Here is a 21,690-nt window from a genome sequence, read left to right as displayed (position 1 = left end):
TGATTGTGGACTGTAGTTAGGATTGCTAGTTTACTGGCTCAAGTGGTAGTATAAAGGTTTTATACAGACAATATTGATATGTAGATAAAGAGTCTTACCAAGCTATGAGACCTTATCCCGAACACTGAAGCCGGTTACACACGAGTTGACTGTTCCCGTTTCTCGCGTTTTGATTGTTGCGAAATCGTGTATGGCGTCACTCCCGAATTAACTGTTCGTGCACGACTTTTGATTGTTCGTTTCAGCCCAAAAGAAAGGATGTTCCGTCAAGAGATGAGCGGTACCCGAGATGACCCTTAAGAAAGGTCGTAGAGAAAAAAGGTTGCACCTTTACGTGTGGCGAGAGGTACGAGAGAGAACATCACCCTTAGACGGCTGTAGGAGAAGTGAATTTTTCTCAATCGCAAATTGTCCAAATATTGTCTATTGGAAGGGATAGCATTAGGAGGGGATGAACTAGGTGGTTCTGGACAGGACAGGGTTCGCCTGGTACTTTTTTAAAGTTAGGGGTGTAATTAGAAATGTAACAGTAAAAAACATAATAGTTTTTTTGACATAATGTGAAAATTGAACATACATATTTCGTTTTATTTTCATTGATTAGGACCCCATCTTCTCTGCTTCCTATTCGAACCTGACGACAGTCTCGTTCATCCTTAAATCTGGTGTTTCCTATTAGATATTTTTTCTATATGTTTCTATAATCACCTGTAACAGGTGTCCATCAATGTTTAAATCTCCTAAGGCTTCCGACAATTTTGATCGCCATACTATTAGGCTAATAGTAGATTTTAGTAGAGACTTTTGCAAGTCAGTAAATGCCAAATTCGTTTCCTACATAGGTCTGAATCCCACGTAACAAAAAAAGTTAATTAATAGCAAGCTGAAAATTTGTTAATAGCTTACCGGTGTCTAGGCGGACAAACTTTGATGTATGGGAACACTGGAACAGGGGAAGTTTTATTTGTGGAACGTGTCATCCTGACAAGTTTATGATTGTGAAAACTAGCAGGTTGTTTTAAGTTTATTTAGTAGCAAACTTTATACAGTAGGAAAAATGAAAGAATACCCATGAACGAACATATAAAACACGCGGTATTTTCCTGTCACCGTGTCATACAAAAAATTGGCCAGCGCAAGTACATGTAATAATTATTATTACATGTAAGTACATGTAATAATTATTATTACATGTACTTGCGCTGGGCAATTTTCTTTGTGACACGGGTGACAGGAAAATACAGCGTGTTTTATATGTTCGTTCATGGGTATTCTTTCATTTTTCCGACTGTATAGTATATGAAAAAATGTTTGTCCGACAAATATGTTGGGCATTTTAATAAGTCCAACACGTAGAACATTTCAAATGACAGGAATTATATTGGTGGTAAATAGCAGTCTGATTTTCGCATAAGAGTTTAATGAAAGGGTAACTGTAATATATTTTAGCCCTAATTTGAGGGTGAATATTACAAACTATAAATTACTAAAATAAAACACATCTTTCTACAAAGAAGGCTCATTTAATACTCATTTGGCGAATGTACTTTTTACAATAATAAGAAATGTGTTACTCTGATAACAGTTGTTAGGTTTTACAGAGTGGTCTAATAAAACTATATTTACAATATCCAACATCCCTTATCCATATCCCTTAAAAAAAATATTTTTTACTAGTAAAACAAATATAAGTGTTTACAAAATAATAAAAAAGAAATTACTCATACGTTAAACGATCTATGGGTTTGACCACTCTTTTAGGCCGTTCAGTACTTTCTTTACTTAAATTCTCTTTATTTACAATATTTACGTCAGTATTTACAATAGGAGAAACTTCATTTGAACCACTCAGTAGTGAAGATTCCACTATATGAAATTTTTTAATTTGGTTCAAATGACGTTTCCAGTTAACATCATTTAGTTCAGGAATTTTAACAATATATGTTACTTTTCCGATTTTCCTTAAAACTACGGCTTTTATCCATTCAACCGTATTTTTTTACGATAGTCGCGCACAGTCACTTGTTCACCAGGCTGAAACACTAAAAATCTCTTACCGCTAGAATACATTTTTTGTTTATTTTGTATTGTAGTTACATGATTTCTTAAATTTGTTCGATCACCTGGTAATAAAATGTCAAATCTTGTCCTTAAGTTCCTATTTAACATTAATTTTGCAGGACTTACCTTAGTTGTGCAATGAGGAGTGGAGCGATAATATAATCGAAGAGAAAATTATTTAATGCTAAATTAAGGTGTACATTTTTTTTATCACCTAAAAATTTTTTAAAGCATTTTTTACTGTTTTCACAGCATTTTCTGCAGCGCCATTAGATGAAGGATGATATGGGGAAGTAGTAATATGAACAATATTATTATTTTTTAAAAAATTTTGAAACTCATCCGAACAAAAAGAACTACCATTATCGGTTACCATTTGACACGGCAACCCAAAACGTGCAAAACATGACCGTAGAACGTCTATAGTCATGGCAGAAGTTATTGAACTCATGGGAAATACTTCTATCCACTTACTATGAGCATTAGGGTGGGTCACTTTTATATGGAAAAAAATAAAATTGTCCAATAAGTTTTGTAATAGTAAAAAAAACGTGACCCACATCCATTCATGAAAAACAATGAAAAAAGAATTTTTCTAGTTTAACCCCTTCTACCAGCGCATTGAGTTTGAAAAACTGAAATTTTTGTTTTTTTGTGAATTGTTTGAAAATCGATTTATCGTGGCTCATAGGAATAACAACAACGTAAACTAATAAAATAAAGTGCTTTTGGCCTAAATTTTATTATAAAGAAAGAAAAATAAACAAATAATATGACAAAATAAAAATAAAATATCTTCAAATCACGTTAAAATCTTTCTTACTTTCGAACTTAGGCATAAGCTTTCGTGAAATAATTTTATTCTTAATTAAAGCTTCTCTTGCTGTTTTGTGGCAAAGCTGCATAGATGCCTCTGTTACTGTTTTTACAGCCCGCTCCACAGCTTGAGTATGACATGGTAGCCTCAGAAAAAGGACTTCATCATCACCACCTGACTCAACTAGGGAATGAAGAGTCTCATCCAGAACATTGATCAATATAGGTGGTTGCGAGTAAGATTGCTGCCAGTCTATCAAATCGATGTAAGACGAAGCGTTTAAATCTATCTTAGGCACTTCAAAAACTCGAAGCTGAAGGGATTCAGATGGTTTCCTTGCCTTTATAATGCGTCTAGCGGCAAGTTCTCTCACATGTTTTTGTTCGTCAGATAACATAGATAAGAGCAAGTTCTCTGGGTGCGCAAAGTAAGCATTTCACTTTATTACAGGATCAACGACACTTTTCAGTTCTTGCGGAAGATATCGAGAATAAAATACCAACTTCCAAAAGTGCCTTGCTCCATCTTTACATGTCGGATTTAATTTGATTTCGAACCAAATAGGAGCATATACTTTAACTACAAAAGTAGCGAGTTGTTTGAGTTCGTTTGTAGGTATCTCAGTGGAAACATATAAGCGCAAAATCCTGTTGGCCTTTGTTAACCACCTGGCATGCGACATTTTTCGCGGAGAGCGATTAGACAAATCAGAAGGGCACTTACCACTTATGACGGCAGATGTGATATGATAAAGGTAACGTTGATCAGAACTGAGGTCTTTTATATTTGAAATATTTGGTAACATACCTTCTATATTTTCAAACACGACAACAGAGCGCTTCTCGCAATCATCTAATAACTTTCCGATAGCACCTGAATAAGTATTAGGTCCTGTTGTGGTGCCATCAAGTTTTGCAAATAAATGTCTTAAGGGCAGTTCATTTAAGTGTAAAAAGCATATAATCCATTGAAGTGGTCGGTGTAAACGCTTTTCTAAGAGCCGTATGACTCCGCCGTATTTGCCCGTATTAGTTACCGTCCCATCACAACCTATGAGAAGAGTATCCTCTAGAGACATATTCAGTTAACCTGTTACTGTTTGAAAGATGGCAGACTCCAATCCTTTTGCAGTTCCATGGCTTGGAACGGCATATCCGACAAAAACTGATCCTGGTTCTTTAATTATTGAAATAGGTTCTTCCACAGATGTTGAGCGGTATTTTTCCCCCTTTCATAACAATTTTCAGGGTCTTATCTTTTCGTACATCAAAAAATAAGGCAGGAATAGTATCTAGTTGGCTTTGAGATAAGGTTTCTTTTCGTAATTTTTGTCTAGCTCGTCGCAATTTCGACTTATCGATTACTTCGTTGTTGATTTTCACATCTTGCAAAACAGCAGAAGCGACAGCAGCAGCTGCTCTATCGGATGTCCCGTATCGGTCACAGATAGTTGATAAATTCTTGAGAGATGTTATTTCACGTTTTTTTGATGCTGGTTTTGATGAACTTGAGGGCAAAGTTTGTTCTTCATCGCTATTTTCAGACGTTATTGTAGTATTAGGATTTTCGTGAGAACTTGAGGGCAAAGTTTGTTCTTCATCGCTACTTCCAGACGTTATTGAGGTATTAGGATTTTCGTGAGAAGGGTCTGGTTCACAAACGCTAGAATCGTAATATGATTTAAGCTTAATTTTTCTATCACTCAGTTTTCTTTTCCTCTTACTTGTCAATAAATCAACAGTTCCCATAATCATTTCTCTGTGTTCTCTGATCTATTAAAAAAGCTCGTTCTTCCTTAGGAATCTTTTGGTCTTTGGAACATTTGCATAACTTTAAATCTTTACACTTAACATGAACTCAAATCAAACAGTTTTTCCGAATTTCTATGAAAATCTTGAATTTTTTCTTCTGATAAACGCTTCAAAGATTTTATTAAATTTTTACACTTCGCGTGGTAACTTTTTATCAATTGCATCACACGATTATGAGACACAGTAGGAATAGACGCTTTTCTCCATAAATATTCAACTTTAGATGACACTATTTCAGATACTTCATTAATGGATGGCTCTTTTTTTTTGAATTGTTCTCCAGTTTAAGCTCATGTCTTACTAAATTGTAATATTTTATAACTTGTTTGTAAGTGGGTAGTTGATTTTCGTTAATTTCTTCCGGAGCACCAAATATGGGACAACTTGTGGATTTTCGGGTATTATTTGAAATCTCCATGATGCACAAAGTCACAAAGCTAACAAAAACTACTTAAAATCGCGAAAACATTAGATAAATGCGCGCGACCTTTCGCCCGGAACTCATTAGGTGCACTGAGGCAAAGACGCGTGATCGACAGCTTACGCCCTCTTTCCCCACTCCTTCCTCCGCAGTATGCGCACGATTATTCTCATATTTTGGATTGATTATTATTTGTATTACGTGTATCTCTGAATATAAGAATGTAATATCATTTTATGCCATGTAATTTATACAATAAACTCTGATAAAATAAATGTAATTTTAACAATTTTTCCGAATTTTCAAACGTCATGCGCGGGTAATTAATGTTAATATAAATAAAAAATAAATATGCACGTTTTTCAGTCTCTACCCAGGTCATGTTTTCCGGACTATTACAAATCGAAATTCGCAAAACAATATTTTCGACGCACCCTAATGAGCATCTAATATTATTAAAAAGTTTTTATTCAAAAATGGACCCATAAAATCCAAGTGAAGTCTTTCCCAAGGTCGTTCCGGCCAAGGCCACGATTGAATTTCGGTTTTTTCAGGTACATTCTTAAATTTTAAACAGTTTTCACAAGTTTTACATATTTCTTCAATTTGTTTTCCTAATCCAGGCCACCAAATATAAGATCGCGCTAAGCTTTTCATCTTAACTACGCCCATGTGTGATGAATGTAAACTTTGTAAAATTTTTTGTTGTAATTTAGATGGAATTATAATTCGATTATTCCAAATTAAACAATCTGACTCGATAGATAATTCATTCCTAATTTTATAAAATGACTTAAATTTAATATCTTTTGCAAATTTTTTGTTTATAGACCAACCCACATCAATAAATTTGCGAACCGCAGATAAAACCTTATCATTTTTGGTTGCCTCCCTAACTTCTTCCAATTTAATAGGAAAATTACAATTTTCTTAAAAATACTCAACATAATTAAATTCAACATTTTCAACTGAATTATTTTCAATACATTGCGGAAAACGTGACAACATGTCCGCTGGATTATTTTCACTTTTTACTACTTGTACATCATATTGATAACTAGATAGAATTATGGCCCACCTTCGCAATCTATTAGCTGAATATTCCGGTATTTTTTTATTTGGACGAAAAATATATGACAATGGTTTATTATCCGTGACTAACGTGAATTTTCTTCGTGACAAAATACATGGGACGTTTTCGTAGTCTGGCGTTCGAAACCTGTAACCTGTTCCACAATTAAAACTTCCCCTGTTCCAGTGTTCCCGACATCAAAGTTTGTCCGACTAGACACCGTTAAGCTATTAACAAATATTCAGCTTGCTATTAATAAACTTGTTTTTGGTACGCGGGATCCAGGCCTAACACTTACAAATCTTTCGTACAAAAAAAAAACATGAATAATAGGATACAATATTTGATATTTTACATGTATATAATTAAAAACCAATAACATATTTAAATTTTTTAGGTAAAGACGACAAAGGTTGGGCCATGTACATCGACAATCAACGTTCTTGGTTTCAACACGCAGGAGCTCACGAACAAAGGGTCGAAGGAGGCATTCAAATCGGCTCTACCGTAGGTGTCCTCCTTGATCTAGAACAACACACTCTATCTTTCTACGTCAATGAAGAACCTCAAGGAAGCATTGCATTCAGAGACTTGTACGGAGTGTTTTACCCTGCCGTTAGTATCAATAGAGGTGTCAGCATTACCGTGCATACATCACTAGACCCCCCTTCCGACTTAGATGAAACACAATAAGACTGAATAGGTATATTTTATATTAAAAAGGAGGATGGGGGTAAAGTAACGGCCTACTTTACCGACACAATCGTTGTATCTATTTTTTACTTAAGGTCTAATTGTTTATTTAAAATGTGATTGTCGATGTTTCGTGGAATGCATTTGGAGTAAATGTATTTGAATGTTATTTAAAAAATACATAAATCCTTTTTCTAAAACCCTTTTCTATCTAAATTAAACTTAAAATATTTACTATTGTTTTGAAGCTATTTTCTTGTGGCATATTATGCAATTTACTGTTTTAGTTGGGAATAAGCCACATTTTTAGTTTGAAGTTACATTTATCAACGTTTCGATTTCTACTTCGGAAATCGTTATCAAAATACAAATCAATAATAAATTAAAACAAATTTTGTTTTTGTTGCTTGGTAAAAAATTCTTCTATTTTAATTTTACCTGACTCATTCATATTGACAATAGGAAACATGCATAAAATTTTAAATTCGAAAAAATGTTATAAATCACAACAGAACATAATTTAAAACATGTATCACAAATAAAAAAGTTGTTTTTGTGTTCCATTTGGCCCCTAAAGACGATTATAAATTCAAATTATAACAGCTAGTCCAAAACGCGTCGTGACGTCATATGGTTGTATGTTTACATTCTGCACCAACAAAGTAAACAAAATGGTATATAATTTTAAATTAGACATTATAAACGTCAGTAGAAAATAGAGCTATGAGACGTCACAAGTGTTCTTGATCACACAGCTAAAATTTGTCCACTGCCGGACATACGCCTCCTCAAGTTTGTCGCTATTCTTTTAATGTCGTCGGTTCATCTGGTAGGTGGTCTTCCACGACTTCGTTTGTCTGCCCTTGGCCGCCACTCTAAAATCTTCTTTGTCCATATGTTGTCTCTTGCGACGTGTCCTGACCATTTCCACATCAACTTCGTAATGCGTTTTATGATGTCTTCCACTCCAGTTCTTCGCCGTTTTTCTCTTTTGATCGTTTGAACTATTTTAAATACATAGAAAACTTGTTCTTTTACAAAATGGCACTAAACAATACTTATAGTGTTTTCTTATTTTCCATAGTAAACTTTCTTCCCTTTCCTTCAAAAACTGTATCAAACTCCAATCTCAACAAATTGGTATATATTATTACAATGACATACTATAAATGTCATTAGAATATAAATATTTTTCCCTTATCACGCGACGATGAGCTGGCCAAATACCCAATTAGGTGGAGGCTAATAAACTAAAGAAGAAGAATATACCCAATTATAACCATAAATATAAACATAAATAATGTACAACTATGTGATGTTTGAACTATTTTAAATCACAGAAGATTTTAAATTTGTACTACTAAGTTATTATGAGTTTTTGAAGCGTGAAATTTTGGATGCCACTGTTGATAAGCATATAGCCCTATGTGATAACTATAGGGCTATATGCTTATCATCAGTGGCATATAAAGTCTACACCGGGATAATAGAAAGGAAGCTCAGGAAAGAACTGGAAGGAAAACTAGAAGAAGAACAAGCAGCATTTAGGAAGGAAAGAGGAACAACAGATAATATATACATACTGAGAAATATAATTGAAAGGAAAAACGAAATAGGAGAAGACATATATTACGTTTATAGATATTAAAGCTGCTTTTAATTCTATAAATAGAGAAGTAATACGGTCAGTAATGGAAGATCTGCAAATCCCGCAAAAGATAGTAAGCGTGGTAAAAAGTACGTATAGAAACGTACTTGCTAAAGTACAAATAAATGGAAACAGATCGCCAAAAATAAACCTAAGGAGAGGAATAAAACAGGGGGACAGTCTCAGCCCAGTTTTGTTTATATTAGTAATGGATAGAGTAATGAAGAGCGCTAAAAGAAGGTCAAGGCAATTACAGTCAATAATAGGGTACAGGAATTTAGTACCAGTGAGAATGGAGGGATTACTATATGCAGATGACTTAGTAATAATAGCAGAGAATAAAGAGAAAATGCAAAATCTAATCAATATATGGGTGGAGGAAATAGAAAATTTGAAAATGGAGGTAAATGTAAAGAAAACGAAGACCATGATAGTAACCCAAAAGAAAAGGGAAGAAATAAACCAAACGATATTTAGGTGCAAAAACGAAATAATAGAAACAGTCTCGACGTTTGAATACCTTGGAGTAATAATATCAGAGGATGGAAAGATAGATCAAGAAATCTCATACAGACCGAAAAAGCAAATAAGATCTACTATGCACTAAATAAAACAATATTTGGAAAGGAAGAAATAGATAAAGAAATAAAACTGAAGGTATACAACGCAATCTCTGTGCCAACTTTAATATATGCAAATGAGACATGAGTAAACAATGCAAAAATAGACAGTACAATAAACGCAGCGGAGATGAAGCAGCTAAAAAAATAGCAGGAAAAACGAAATTGGACAGAATAAGAAATGAAGATATTAGACAAAGACTGAAACAGGAATCGATAATAACCAAGATACAAAAAAGAAAATTAAAATGGTATGGACACATTAACAGAATGGACCAGGGAAGACTACCAAAGTAGGTGATGGAATCGAAAAGATATGGTAAAAGAAGGAAAGGGAGGCCAAGGAAGAGATGGATCGATCAGATTATAGAAATTGGACAGGAAAAAGGAAAAACACATCAACAAATGAAAGAGTTAGCAAAGGACCGCAAGAAATGGAAGAGATGGATAGAAGATGAATAAAACCTCCGACGCCCCTAAGGAGCATAAGGAGTTTCGAGAAAAGAAGAAGAAATTTTGGAAATATCATTTTTAAACAATACTGAACATTATTTATTATGTAATAAATAAAAAATGTGCAAGTTCCCTATTCAGATAGGTATATACTATACACTTTAAAGTTGACGACTTTAAAATGATATTGCCAATAGTTATCAGTTGCGTTCCTGGGACGACTTTATTGACAAATAGTTCATTCGATTACATGAAATCAACTTTAACTTAAGAATATCCGTCAGAAAAATCATAGCATATGATTTGTCTTTAAAAGGACAACCACATGCAATGATGACAATATAATTCTCGAGTTAGTGATCTCATAGTAAATCAGTAGGAAAAACCCAGGTTATCCTGACATAGTAAATATTTGGTCCTAAATTTAGTTTACTCATTTATAACATACATAATATAAAATCAGAGTTTGGAGTTTGGTGTTTGGACAAACACGATGAAAGACAAATCACATTTCACACATTTTTCTGGCGGATATTCGTAAGTTAAAGTTGATTTTATGTAATTGAATGAACTGCCTTCCAATAAAGTCGTCCCAGAAGCGCAACTCATAAATATTGGCAATATCATTTTATAGTCATATACTTTAAAATATAGGTATATATAAAATATAATAATATGTCTCAGTTTTCCATATGAATGAGTCAAATAAAATTAAATTATTGGTAGAATTTTTTTTTCAAGCAATAAAAATAAAATTATTTTTAATGGCTAATTTATTGACGTTGGGTATTTTAATAAATTTTGAAATACAGTTGGGACTTGTGTCCCAACAATTAAGCTACAGCGATAATAGAAGGATAACATGATGGTACTATCATGTATCACAAGAAATCAATGCAATGAAAATTGTGATTTTCCAATACTTTATCAATTCAATAAATTTTCTTCCTATATGATATGTTCTGTCTGATGTTTATATATTAAATTAGGTTTTACACTTCTGCGATCCCCAAAAGATTTAATTTGGGATCACTTTCACTTCAGTTGATCTCTTGATCAAATGTCAGTTGGTTGTTGGTAGTAAAAGGTGGCTCCCTTTTACTACCACTTTGTCTACTTGTTGTGATTCTGTTATATCTATGTGTAGTTAGGTCATATATTATGTATGTCCTGTTTCTTTATCATTTGCCATTACTTAAATTTTCTTCCTTCTGTTTATATTGTATTTATCACTAATTTTTGATCTGTCGATCTGATCGGTGTCGTAATATTTTGACTCTTTCAGCGTAGTAGTTAAAATAGATACATATTAAATGCTACTAAGTTATTTGTTTAATAGTTGTTGGTAAAAATCTAATAGCACAAACCCCTTATTACATTACCCCTATTCTGCTTGTATTTTAGACATTTTAACACATGGTTTTACATGTTAACTTATACACAATACATATTAGGTTGGAAGATTTGTTATAGATATCTTATATTTAAATTATCTTATATTATTAACAATTATATTGATTAAACTTATTTATCATGATACTTATATAATGTGTTTTATTTAAAATTACACCCAGTATAAAAATCTTGCTATAGCTATTTGCTAAAGGTGACGATAATGAACCACCAACACCTGAAGTGACAGCAAACGAAGAAATAAATATTGAAGAAGCAGAGGTAAACGAAGCATTAAAAAATCAAAAATAGAAAATCACCAAGAGAGGACAGAATATTGAATGAACGCCTAAAGTTCGGAGGACAAGATCTGACTAAACAACTATTAAAACTAATCTAAAAAATAATAAAAACAAAACAGAATACCACAAGAATGGAGATCCAGCATCCTAATACCCCTCTTCAAAAAGGGAGAAAAATCGGACCCGGAGAATTACAGAGGAATTAATTTATTAAACACATTAAGGGCCGGTTGTTCGAACGCTGATCAAGAAGTTGATTATAATTAATTCCCCTTAACAACCATCAAATAACAACACCCCTCATTCGTACGTCAATCAGTTGATTGTAATCAATTATGTTAATTATCATTATGATAATTAACATAATTTATTGATTAATTAATTATTACTTATTAGTTAACATAACAATTATTAACATAATTGATTAAGTACAATTATGTTTTCAGCTACCCAAACAAAGTTGACATTGACAGTTGGTGACAGTAATTAAATACATATTTGATAATGATCAGTTGATTCCATTTTTGATTAGCGTTCGAACAACCGGCCCTCAGGGTCGGTTGTTTAAACGCTAATCAAGAAGTTGATTATAATCAAGTCCCCTTAACAACCATCAAATAACAAAATCCGTTGTTCGTACGCCAATCAGTTGATTGTAATCAATTATCATTATGATAATTATCATAATTGATTGATTAATTAATTATTAATCATTAATTAACAACAATTATTAACATAATTGATTAACTAATCAATTAATCTCATAATTGTAATCAATTATGTTTTCAGCAACCCAATCAAAGTTGACATTGACAGTTGGTGACAGTAATTAAATATTTGATAATGATCAGTTGATTCCATTTTTGATTAGCGTTCGAACAACCGGTCCTAAAATTAACAACCAAAATGATAACAAACAAACTGATTAAAATTATAAGATTAGCAGAAGAACAACAAGGTTTTAGGTCGGGAAGATCTTGCACCGCCGCTATATTTATAATGAGGCAGGTTCAAGAGAAGTAATTAGAATACAACAAACCGGCATATTTATATTTCGTGGACCTTAAGAAGGCATTTGACAGGATAAAATTAAAGGACGTTATCCATTTATTGTACAAAAGAGAGGTACCTCTAAGAATAATTAAAACGATTGAAAACATCTACCAGAACAACACAATTAAAGTAAAAGTAGAAGAAGAACTAACTGACTAAATTTAAGCTGGCAATGGAATGGGATAGATAGACTCCTGAGTCATCTATTGTTCAACTGATCATTGATGAACTAATAAAAAAGTAAGAATTAAAAAAGGATACAAAATGGGAGAAAAACAACTTACAATAATCTACTATGCAGACGACGCAATACTAATCTCTCAAAGTGAAGATGATTCACAACTTATGCTGCACCATTTTAATATAACCACTAGAAAATTTAACATGTTAATTTCCCCAAAAAAGACTATGCATGGTTATAACAGTAAATCTAATAAGATGTAAATTAGAGCTGGTGAGTCAGATAATGAGTTTAAATGACATGAGTTTAAATATCTAGACATTACACTATCTAGCTACGGAAAGCTCGAAACAGAAGCGGAGGATCAAGTGAATAAAGCAAAGCAGGTTGCCTGAATCTCTCTCTTCAATCCTGACCCCCCGGAGGGAGTGTAGTGGTCGACGTGATGTCGTGTATTGTCCGTCTCCAAAGATCTCTGTCTCTAGTCATTTCTTTTAATTCATGCATAGATCTTTTGCATATTCCTGTAATCTGATCGATCCATCTTGTTGGGGATCTTCCTTGTGATCTTCGGCCTTCCACCTTTCCTTGTATAATGAGTCTTTCCATGTTTTCTGTGTTGGCTCTCATAACATGTCCAAAGTATTTTAATTGTTGGAGATGGACTTTACTGGAGAGCCGTTGGCTAACTTAGCTCTTTTAAAAGTCGGTCCAAGGAATTCGTATCATTCGTCTCCAACAGAACATTTCAGTGGCGTCTATCTTTCTTCTTTCCGAATTTCTCAGGGTCCAAGATTCACATCCGTAAGTCAGTATTGGGAATATTAATCAGTTGATCAACCTCATCTTTAACGCTCTTGGAATTTGACAGTCCTTCCATATTGTGGTCATTTTTGCTGTGGCGACTTTTGCTAGATCACATCTACGTTTTATTTCCTCCTGTAGTGACCCTGTGTTTGTGATTAATGATCCCAGATATAAGTATGAGTTCACAACCTCAAACCGATCAATTGTCTATCCATTATCATGATCTTTGTCTTTGATATGTTTAATTGCAGACCAAATATTTGACTTGCGTTTTCAACCAGTCGTATAAGATCAATCAGCTCTGCTTGACTATTTGCAAGAAGGGCTGTGTCATCTGCGAAACGTAGGTTGTTTATTTTATGACCATTTATTGAGATGCCTTTTTCCCATCCTTTAAGTGCTCTTCTCATAATATGCTCTCCATATACATTGTATATTGGATATCTCCATATAAATCTCCATATATATCTCCATATAAATATCGGAGAAATAAAAATATCGGAAAAAAGTGAAAGGCAGAATTTACAAAACAGTCATCAGACCAATAATGACATACGCAGTAGAAACACGACCTGATACAGAAAGGACAAAAAGAATGCTAGAAACAGCAGAGATGAAATCCCTTCGAAAAATCGATGGTAAGACACTATGGGATAGAACTAGAAGTGCAGATATACGACGGAGGTGCAAGGTGGACAACATTAATAACTGGGTAAAAAACAGAAGAGTAGAATGGAACGACAACATAAGCCGAATGAAAACAAATAGAGTAGTAAGGACGGCGAGAACCGGTTTCCCAATAGGAATACGATCAGTGGGAAGACCAAGAAAACGATGGAATGACAACTTACTGGAGGTACATTGAAAAATAGGCAGAGTCTTGTCTACACTAAAAGAAGAAGAAGTATAAAAATATTTAAAATCACCACCTACGCCTATTGTTTCATCGATATGAAGTTAAAAAATTGGTAACGTAGGACACAAGCGATAAATATAAATGACCTCTTTCTGCAACAATCTTACGAGTCAAATAACTTTTTTTGCTGTTTTTGGGCAATTATATTTAGGATGGATGTTAGGAGCTACAAGAATATTGACCAGTTAATTAAAGTGAAATATTGACAAAAACTTGCAAAGACACACAAGAGCTATACTAAATTTACAATCAATATTCAGTAGAAATGAACAAACCCAGATACGTTAAATGCTACTAGGATCACTCCCGAATCATAATTTACAATGTATAAACTTTGGAAATCATGATTTGGGATTTACAATGTATATACATTGTAAATTATAATTCGGGAGTGCTCCTAGTAGCATTTAACGTGTCTTGGTTTGTTTATTTCTACTGCATCTTGATTGTAAATTTAGTATAGAAAATTTAACATTATTTCTCTAAAATCACACATTATGTACGAAAAACTTATCAGAAAAGTGGAAAAAATCTTGCCGATAAAGGAAATGTAGTGATATTAATAGAGTGAAATAGACCAAATACAATACGAGATAGTAGTGAAATAATAGCAGGAACCGCAGGAACTCCTAAAGTGCTTGTGTTATTTATTTTCAAGAACTTAAGGCCATCGGTACATAGTTCGCAAATATTTTACGGGCAGCCCTACTTTTTCTGTCTTTACACGGCAAATTACGTGTAGTAAAATTCAAACTTAGTCCACAAAGCCACTGCGCATCCGCTAGGAAAAATATTCTAATTCGGATTTTTTGCACAATCTTACTCAAAAAGGAGCCCTTTTAACAAATTTTCATGTTGCCAGGACCAAAAGTTGGTCAAAAATTTTTTAAACGTTTTTTTTCTGTTTTTTTCCTAAAATTATTTTTTTGGCAAGGAACAAAATTTTTTTAGGTTTTTTGGATCATTCCAAACAGAAAAGGTCTTTAGTGACTTTTCACTAAAGTTGACAGTTTTTGACATATAAGCGATTAAAAATTGAAAAATTTCGAAATCGGCCATTTTTAACCCTCAAAAACTATGTGAAAAACTGAAAATTTGAATGTTGCCAAGGTAGGTGGATATTCTTTAAATATCGATTGATGAAATCCAGAAGAGTTTTTTGCAATACAATATTTAAAACTCCTTTGTTTTTAATTGCTAATCAAGCGTGAGCGACACAATTTTCCACCGTTGCATGTGTATGCAGTATGGTGCAAATGAAAGGAATAAATTCGTTAGTTCGTAAACCGGCGACTTTAAGGAAAAATCCCGAAACAGGTCGATTTTTATTTTTAAGTTATGATATTGTGACATATATGGTATACTAGTGACGTCATCCATCTGGGCGTGATGACGTAATCGATGATTTTTTAAATAAGAATACGGGTCGTGTGCTGGCTCATTTGAAAGGTTCTTCAATTCTCTATTTAGTAATATAAACATTTACATAATTATTTATACAGGGTGTCCAAAATTTTTTTACTAAATTAAATCATTAGGCAAATTGACAAAAAAATTAAATTATTGGACACCCTGTATAAATAATTATGTAAATGTTTATATTACTGAATAGACAATTGAAGAACCTTTCAAATGAGCCAGCACACGACCCGTATTCTTATTTAAAAAATCATCGATTACGTCATCACGTCCAGATGGATGACGTCACTAGTATACCATATATGTCACAATATCATAACTTAAAAATAAAAATCGACCTGTTTCGGGATTTTTCCTTAAAGTCGCCGGTTTACGAAATAACGAATTTATTCCTTTCATTTGCACCATACTGCATACACATGCAACGGTGGAAAATAGTGTCGCGCACGCTTGATTAGCAATTAAAAAACAAAGGCGTTTTGAACACTGTATTGCAAAAAACTTTTCGGGATGTCATCAATCGATGTTTAAAGAATATCCACCTACCTTGGCATCATTCAAATTTTCAGTTTTTCACATAGTTTTTGAGAGTTAAACATGGCCGATTTCGCAATTTTTTAATTTTTAATCGCTTGTATGTCAAAACCGTCAACTTTAGAGGAAAGTTACTAAAGACCTTTTCTGTTTGGAATGATCCAAAAAACCTTAACAAATTTTGTTCCATGCAAAAAAATAATTTAAGAAAAAAACAAAAAAAAAACGTTTAAAAAATTTTTGACCAAATTTTGGTCCTGGCAACATGCAAATTTGTTAAAAGGGGTCCCTTTTGAGTAAGATTGTGCAAAAAATCCGAATTAGAATATTTTTCCTAGCGGATGCGCAGTGGCTTTCTGGACTAACTGGTATGGATATGTAAACATTACTAGAATATCATTCTACTTGAAAATGTCATCATTAATTTAAAGAGATGGCTTTTGAATGTTCTTGGGTAACTGTTATTTTTATAATTGCAAATTATTAATTCAGTTATTTGATAATTTTTTCACTAACTATGTATTCAGTGATTATAATAATTTATGTGTACAACAAAAACTAATACTGAATCGAGAAAAGAGGAAAAGTGTTTAAGTGATTTTTTAATAATATATTGTTAATATGGAAGTTAATTTTTTTTTCTATAATTATTTCGACGTAGTCGTCTTCTTATTTACGTTTTAGACGGTTTGTTATTGGTGATAAAGAAAATATCATCAGCTGCTAAGAGAATATTATATTTTGCTATTGACGCCCATTGTCAAACTTACATACCTGACAGTTTGTCTAAAAAGTCGGCATGTGTAAGAATGTTAAAAATATTTTCCCAATTATAATTTTCACTATATATATTTTTCTCTACCATTCTTACGTTTTAGGATTCCTATTTATATATCCTGCAATTTCGTTATGGGAAGTCATAATTAGTTTGATATTTTTTCATGTATTCTTTTCCTTGATGGTATGGTCCACGTTAGCAACGATTTTTCAACCGTTACCGATAGTACCAGAAAAATACAGACTCACGACAGTGGAAACTAAATTATATAACCATTGTTCTTATGAAAAAAAGCAATATATATTGCACTATTTCTATGAAAAAAAGGAACTTAATTTACGAACAAGAACACCAAATTTAAATCTACGGTAAGTCAAAACGTAAAGTATTTTTGTTCCATTTACTCCCGGTTTTTGCTCCAAATTTTAAAGAACCGCTTGGATTGATATGAAATTTGGCATACACATATCTAACATGTCAAAGAAAAAAAAGTGATATTGTGCTGATGTGTGCTTTTGACGTGAACCTGGGGGTGAGTATCACCCCTTCTCGGTGGTGAAAAAATTTACGTTCAAAATATGTCCAGAAATGGATAAACTGACTAATTCTAAGCAACTTTTGTTCTATAGCGTTTTTTCACTAAGTTGGTACTTTTCGAGTTATGTCGAGTTACTTTAAAAAATTAAAATGTAATTCAGTACAGGTTGGAATAAATTTTATATCAAAGTTTAGGTGAATACAAAAGATATTTTCAAAAAAGTATCCAAATCATACCTGGGTATCATTGTTTAAATAATTAAAAAGCGGTCATTTTTGTACAATATTTACTTTTTTAACTGCTGAGGTAATTTACATTTTAATGAAGGTCTTTAGGATTATTTTTACAAAGCTGAAGGATAAATCTTTTACCTAAGACTTACTAAATTAAATTTGACCCCCTATTTATTTAAATAATTATATATAAAATTTAAAAATCAAATTTGCAAAAAAAATTTATTTGCGTTTTAAATAAGCACTATAAGTTATTTTGTTTAATAGGATCAGTTGCACTATATTACCAGTATTAGGCAAAAAACATTGGTTAAAAAGTATTTAATAATTTATGAGATATTTAATTTGTTTATTTAATGTTACTATATTTTCAAGTGCAAAAACGCGGTTGTTACCAAAAGAATATAAATCTGTGTAAAACCTTATTATTTTTATTTTTATGTATGTTTTCGATAAATGTATTGATAAATTCAAATTTCAATTTAACTCCCCTCTAAAATGGTATTTGAAAATTGTTCTAATTTGTTTATAATCTGTTTTTTAATAACGTCGCGGGGATTAAACATTTTGAAATTCTGTTCCGATAATCGGGTTCCTGGGAATTTTTCACTAATTAACAAATTTTTTGTCGTTTTTTCTTCTACTTTTTTTTCTATAGTAAAAGATATAATTTTGCTTATTGAGGGAGTTTCATTAAGAATGTCCAATCTCTGAGTTGTAGATTGTAGACCTCAAAACAAGGGCGCCCACAGGATATTTCCTCAGGGGGGGCAAAGGGTATTGAAACAAAAAATACAAGAAAAATTGTTTTGCTGTTTAAAACGCAACACGGTTAGTGTCAGTAAAATGTTACTTAAATAATAATTGAATTCTTCTGGTGTCCATCGCAAATAAATCAATTACTTTCTGCATGAAGTTTTCTTTATTTTCTTTTATTTTTCTTCTGTGTACAGATAACAGGCATAGCCCACTTAGACGATTGTTCGACATCGTATTCCTTATCCAGGTCTTCACACGTTTGAGAGTGCTGTAAAAAAGTATCGAGGTTGTTATATTGTAATGTAAGTTTTAGAAGAACTGAAACACATGGATAAGAATATAACGTAATAAAATTATAGTTAGTTACCTGAATGATCGCTCGATGGTGCAAGTTGTTGGTGGCAGACAAAGAGCTATTTGGATGGCTTTTGCTACTGACGGCAAAAAGCAGGCATGCTCATGCTCAAGAACCTCTATTAAGTACAGTTTTTCCAAGGCTTTGGCATCTATCTCCGTGTTTTTCCAAAGGTCGAACCACAGAATTGATTGCTCCTTAAAGTTGTCTAACAATTCACAATACGTGCTGTTTATATTGTTAATAGACTTTTCAAAATCTTCCTTAGAAAGATCTTTCATGATTTTAGGGTGCAGATTGAAAATTTCAAATGATGGTTTGTTTCTATCTGAAAACCTATCTTTCAACGATTGAACCAAAGAATCCAAATAAGGCAAGAAAATGGACTTTCTATAGTATTCGTTGATAGTCTGGGTAGAGTGATTTGGTCTGTGAACCTGTCTCGCAGCAACACGAGGACATGTGAGCTCGATTCCAAGCTTGTTTGCTGTTGTTTCAACATTTGCCATAATGTTATCAAACTCTTTTTCTCCATTTTGTCGGTCTGAACTGAATAGCTCAGTAATCTTCTGAATGTGTTTTGATATCTTCAAAATATCTACACTGACACCTTGTAACATTTGCGTAACGATTTCTAACTTGGCAGAGTATTTGGCAATCACATGTAGATATATCACAAATGCTGTATTTGTAACTGCGCAATGAAGCTGGAAAGCTTTCTGCCTTGTGTCACGGTTACCTTCAGTCGATAGAGTCTGAAGTGCTTCAGCGATGCTAACAAACTGCTCACTAAACTTTCGAATTGCTTTATATTTTTCGGTCCATCTGGTTTCACATAGTTTTTGAAGAGTTCCCACTATTGCCCTTCTTTGGCCATTCTGCCGAAAAAATGTTATAACTTCTTTAATTGTGCCAGTTGTATTCCTGATTTGTGGTATGTCATTTAAATCATTGACTACTAAATTTAGCCGATGACTGGCGCAATGAAAATATAGAGCTTTTGGGTATTTCTCAGTTATTCTTTTATGTACTCCAGTTATTTCCCCAGCCATTGTACTACAACCATCATATCCTTGGCCAACTGCATTTTCCAAGTTCAAGCCCCAATTTGTTAATGTTAAAGTAATAGCATTTGCTATATGTTCAGCATCTAAACTTTTTAATGGGGTGAAACCAAGGAAGTCTTCTCTGATGCAATTTTCACTTTTATCAAAATATCTCACACCCAGAGAGAGTTGCTCTGTACCAGTAATGTCCATTGTTTCGTCTGCTAAAATGGAAAATATTTCATTATCATTGATTTTTGTAACTAACTCGTCTCTTAAAACCGTTGCACATAAATCAATGATCTCATTTTGTGTCCTATGGGAAATGTACATTGCATTTTTCGGCGCATTTTTCAGATGGTCTTCTAAAACAGAATCACCAGCTTCTTTCCTAAAATGTAAAAGGTTATTGAACACAGCATCCTCATTGGTATGACCTCTTAATGGTAAGTCATGTAGTGCACTAAACAAAATTGACGAAACAATGGATTTTAGTTTCGCTCTGTTCGATTCAATTTGCTTGGCCAAACCATAATTTGCAAGACATTCAACATTTTTCTTTTAATTTTTCATGACAGATATAAAGTTACTTGAGTTTTCAGATGCTTGTCTGTGCCATTCAAATTGGTGAATGGGCGATTTATAAATCCGCTTTGATAACTACCATGGGTTACGCGGGGCCTAAACAGCACACACAACTTGCATAGCCCACCTTTAACTTCTTTTGAATAAGCTAACCAGGGGTACGTATTTAACCATTCATGGATAAATGGTCGTTTGCCATCGTCAATATCATACTTGAAATTGTAACATTTATCTGGCTTCCATGGGTTTGTTAACAAAGTAAATTTCAAGCGATCGTTCAAGCTACAAATTTTATTAGTATCAAGGTAGTTCCCAACATCCAAATTTAAACTGTCTTCAACAATCGCAAAATTATCCGATGCGGTGGCCGTTACAACGTTAGTTTCTCTTTGAGAGGCGGATACAGCTGACTCCAAGCTAGATCGCCCTGCTACAGCTAAATCATTTTGACTGCATACTATACTACTGTTTTCGGTACTGTTCGGTATGTCAGATCCGTCATCAATTTTCAGCAGCTTGTTTGGCTTGTTAAAGAACTTCCTTATGTCCATTTTTCTACAAATACAGTAGGCTAATTAAATTGATGCATTCAATCAGCTAAGTGTTAGGTGTCAAATAAATTAACGCATTTAACCGGGGAGTAGGCCGATAAATGGACAGAATAAGACCAAATGGATAATTTAGTTGCATTGAAAAATATTTTTAAAACCTTTTAGAGAAGTAAAAAATTCATCTAAGTTAATTAAAATTTGTAGATTAAAATACCTACCTTGCACAGTTGAATATCTCAACTGCGATACAGGAATAACTTATTTTCTTAAAGTAGGAAGGGTACTTATAAAAAATGTTATTACTTCAAGCACAATTTTTGAAATAAATATTGTAATTGTACTTCATAGACGCAAATGATGTTATTTTAATTCATAAAAAAGTATTTTTTACCTTTACACACAATAGATAACTACCTCGTAAAAATAAGCCTATTTTATTTAAGGTCAAGTGAGAAATAAAGTATATTATATAATACTTACACGTTGCACAAAAAACGCTTTTAACACGTTAATATAAGTTCTATGAATAACAGTATATAAATTGTGAGCACTACCGTACTACTAGACGTATCAGATCGGCCGTTCAGCCCACCTATTTCATTTCTCAACTGGATAAGCCTAGACCGGACATCATCAGTGCATGCG

At 33.1% G+C, this 21,690-nt stretch overlaps 1 protein-coding gene across 2 annotated transcripts in view; it reads left to right on the top strand.

Annotated features, from left to right (window-relative positions):
• The window catches only part of LOC114335720 (E3 ubiquitin-protein ligase TRIM9), a 470,622-nt gene extending 459,478 nt beyond the window's left edge, over nt 1-11,144 (top strand). For both annotated transcript variants that reach the window (XM_050645194.1, XM_050645193.1), the window contains exon 8: nt 6,580-11,144. In XM_050645194.1, the coding sequence (XP_050501151.1) occupies nt 6,580-6,875 (296 nt within the window). In that variant the 3' untranslated portion in view covers nt 6,876-11,144. The remainder of the gene's footprint in view (nt 1-6,579) is intronic.
• Nucleotides 11,145-21,690: the final 10,546 nt, after the last annotated feature.

The sequence above is a fragment of the Diabrotica virgifera genome, chromosome 3, assembly GCF_917563875.1.
Source record: "Diabrotica virgifera virgifera chromosome 3, PGI_DIABVI_V3a".
Classification (NCBI taxonomy): Eukaryota; Metazoa; Arthropoda; class Insecta; order Coleoptera; family Chrysomelidae; genus Diabrotica; species Diabrotica virgifera.
Note: the sequence above shows the minus strand (reverse complement) of the source record. Positions and strands in the feature narration are given on the sequence as shown.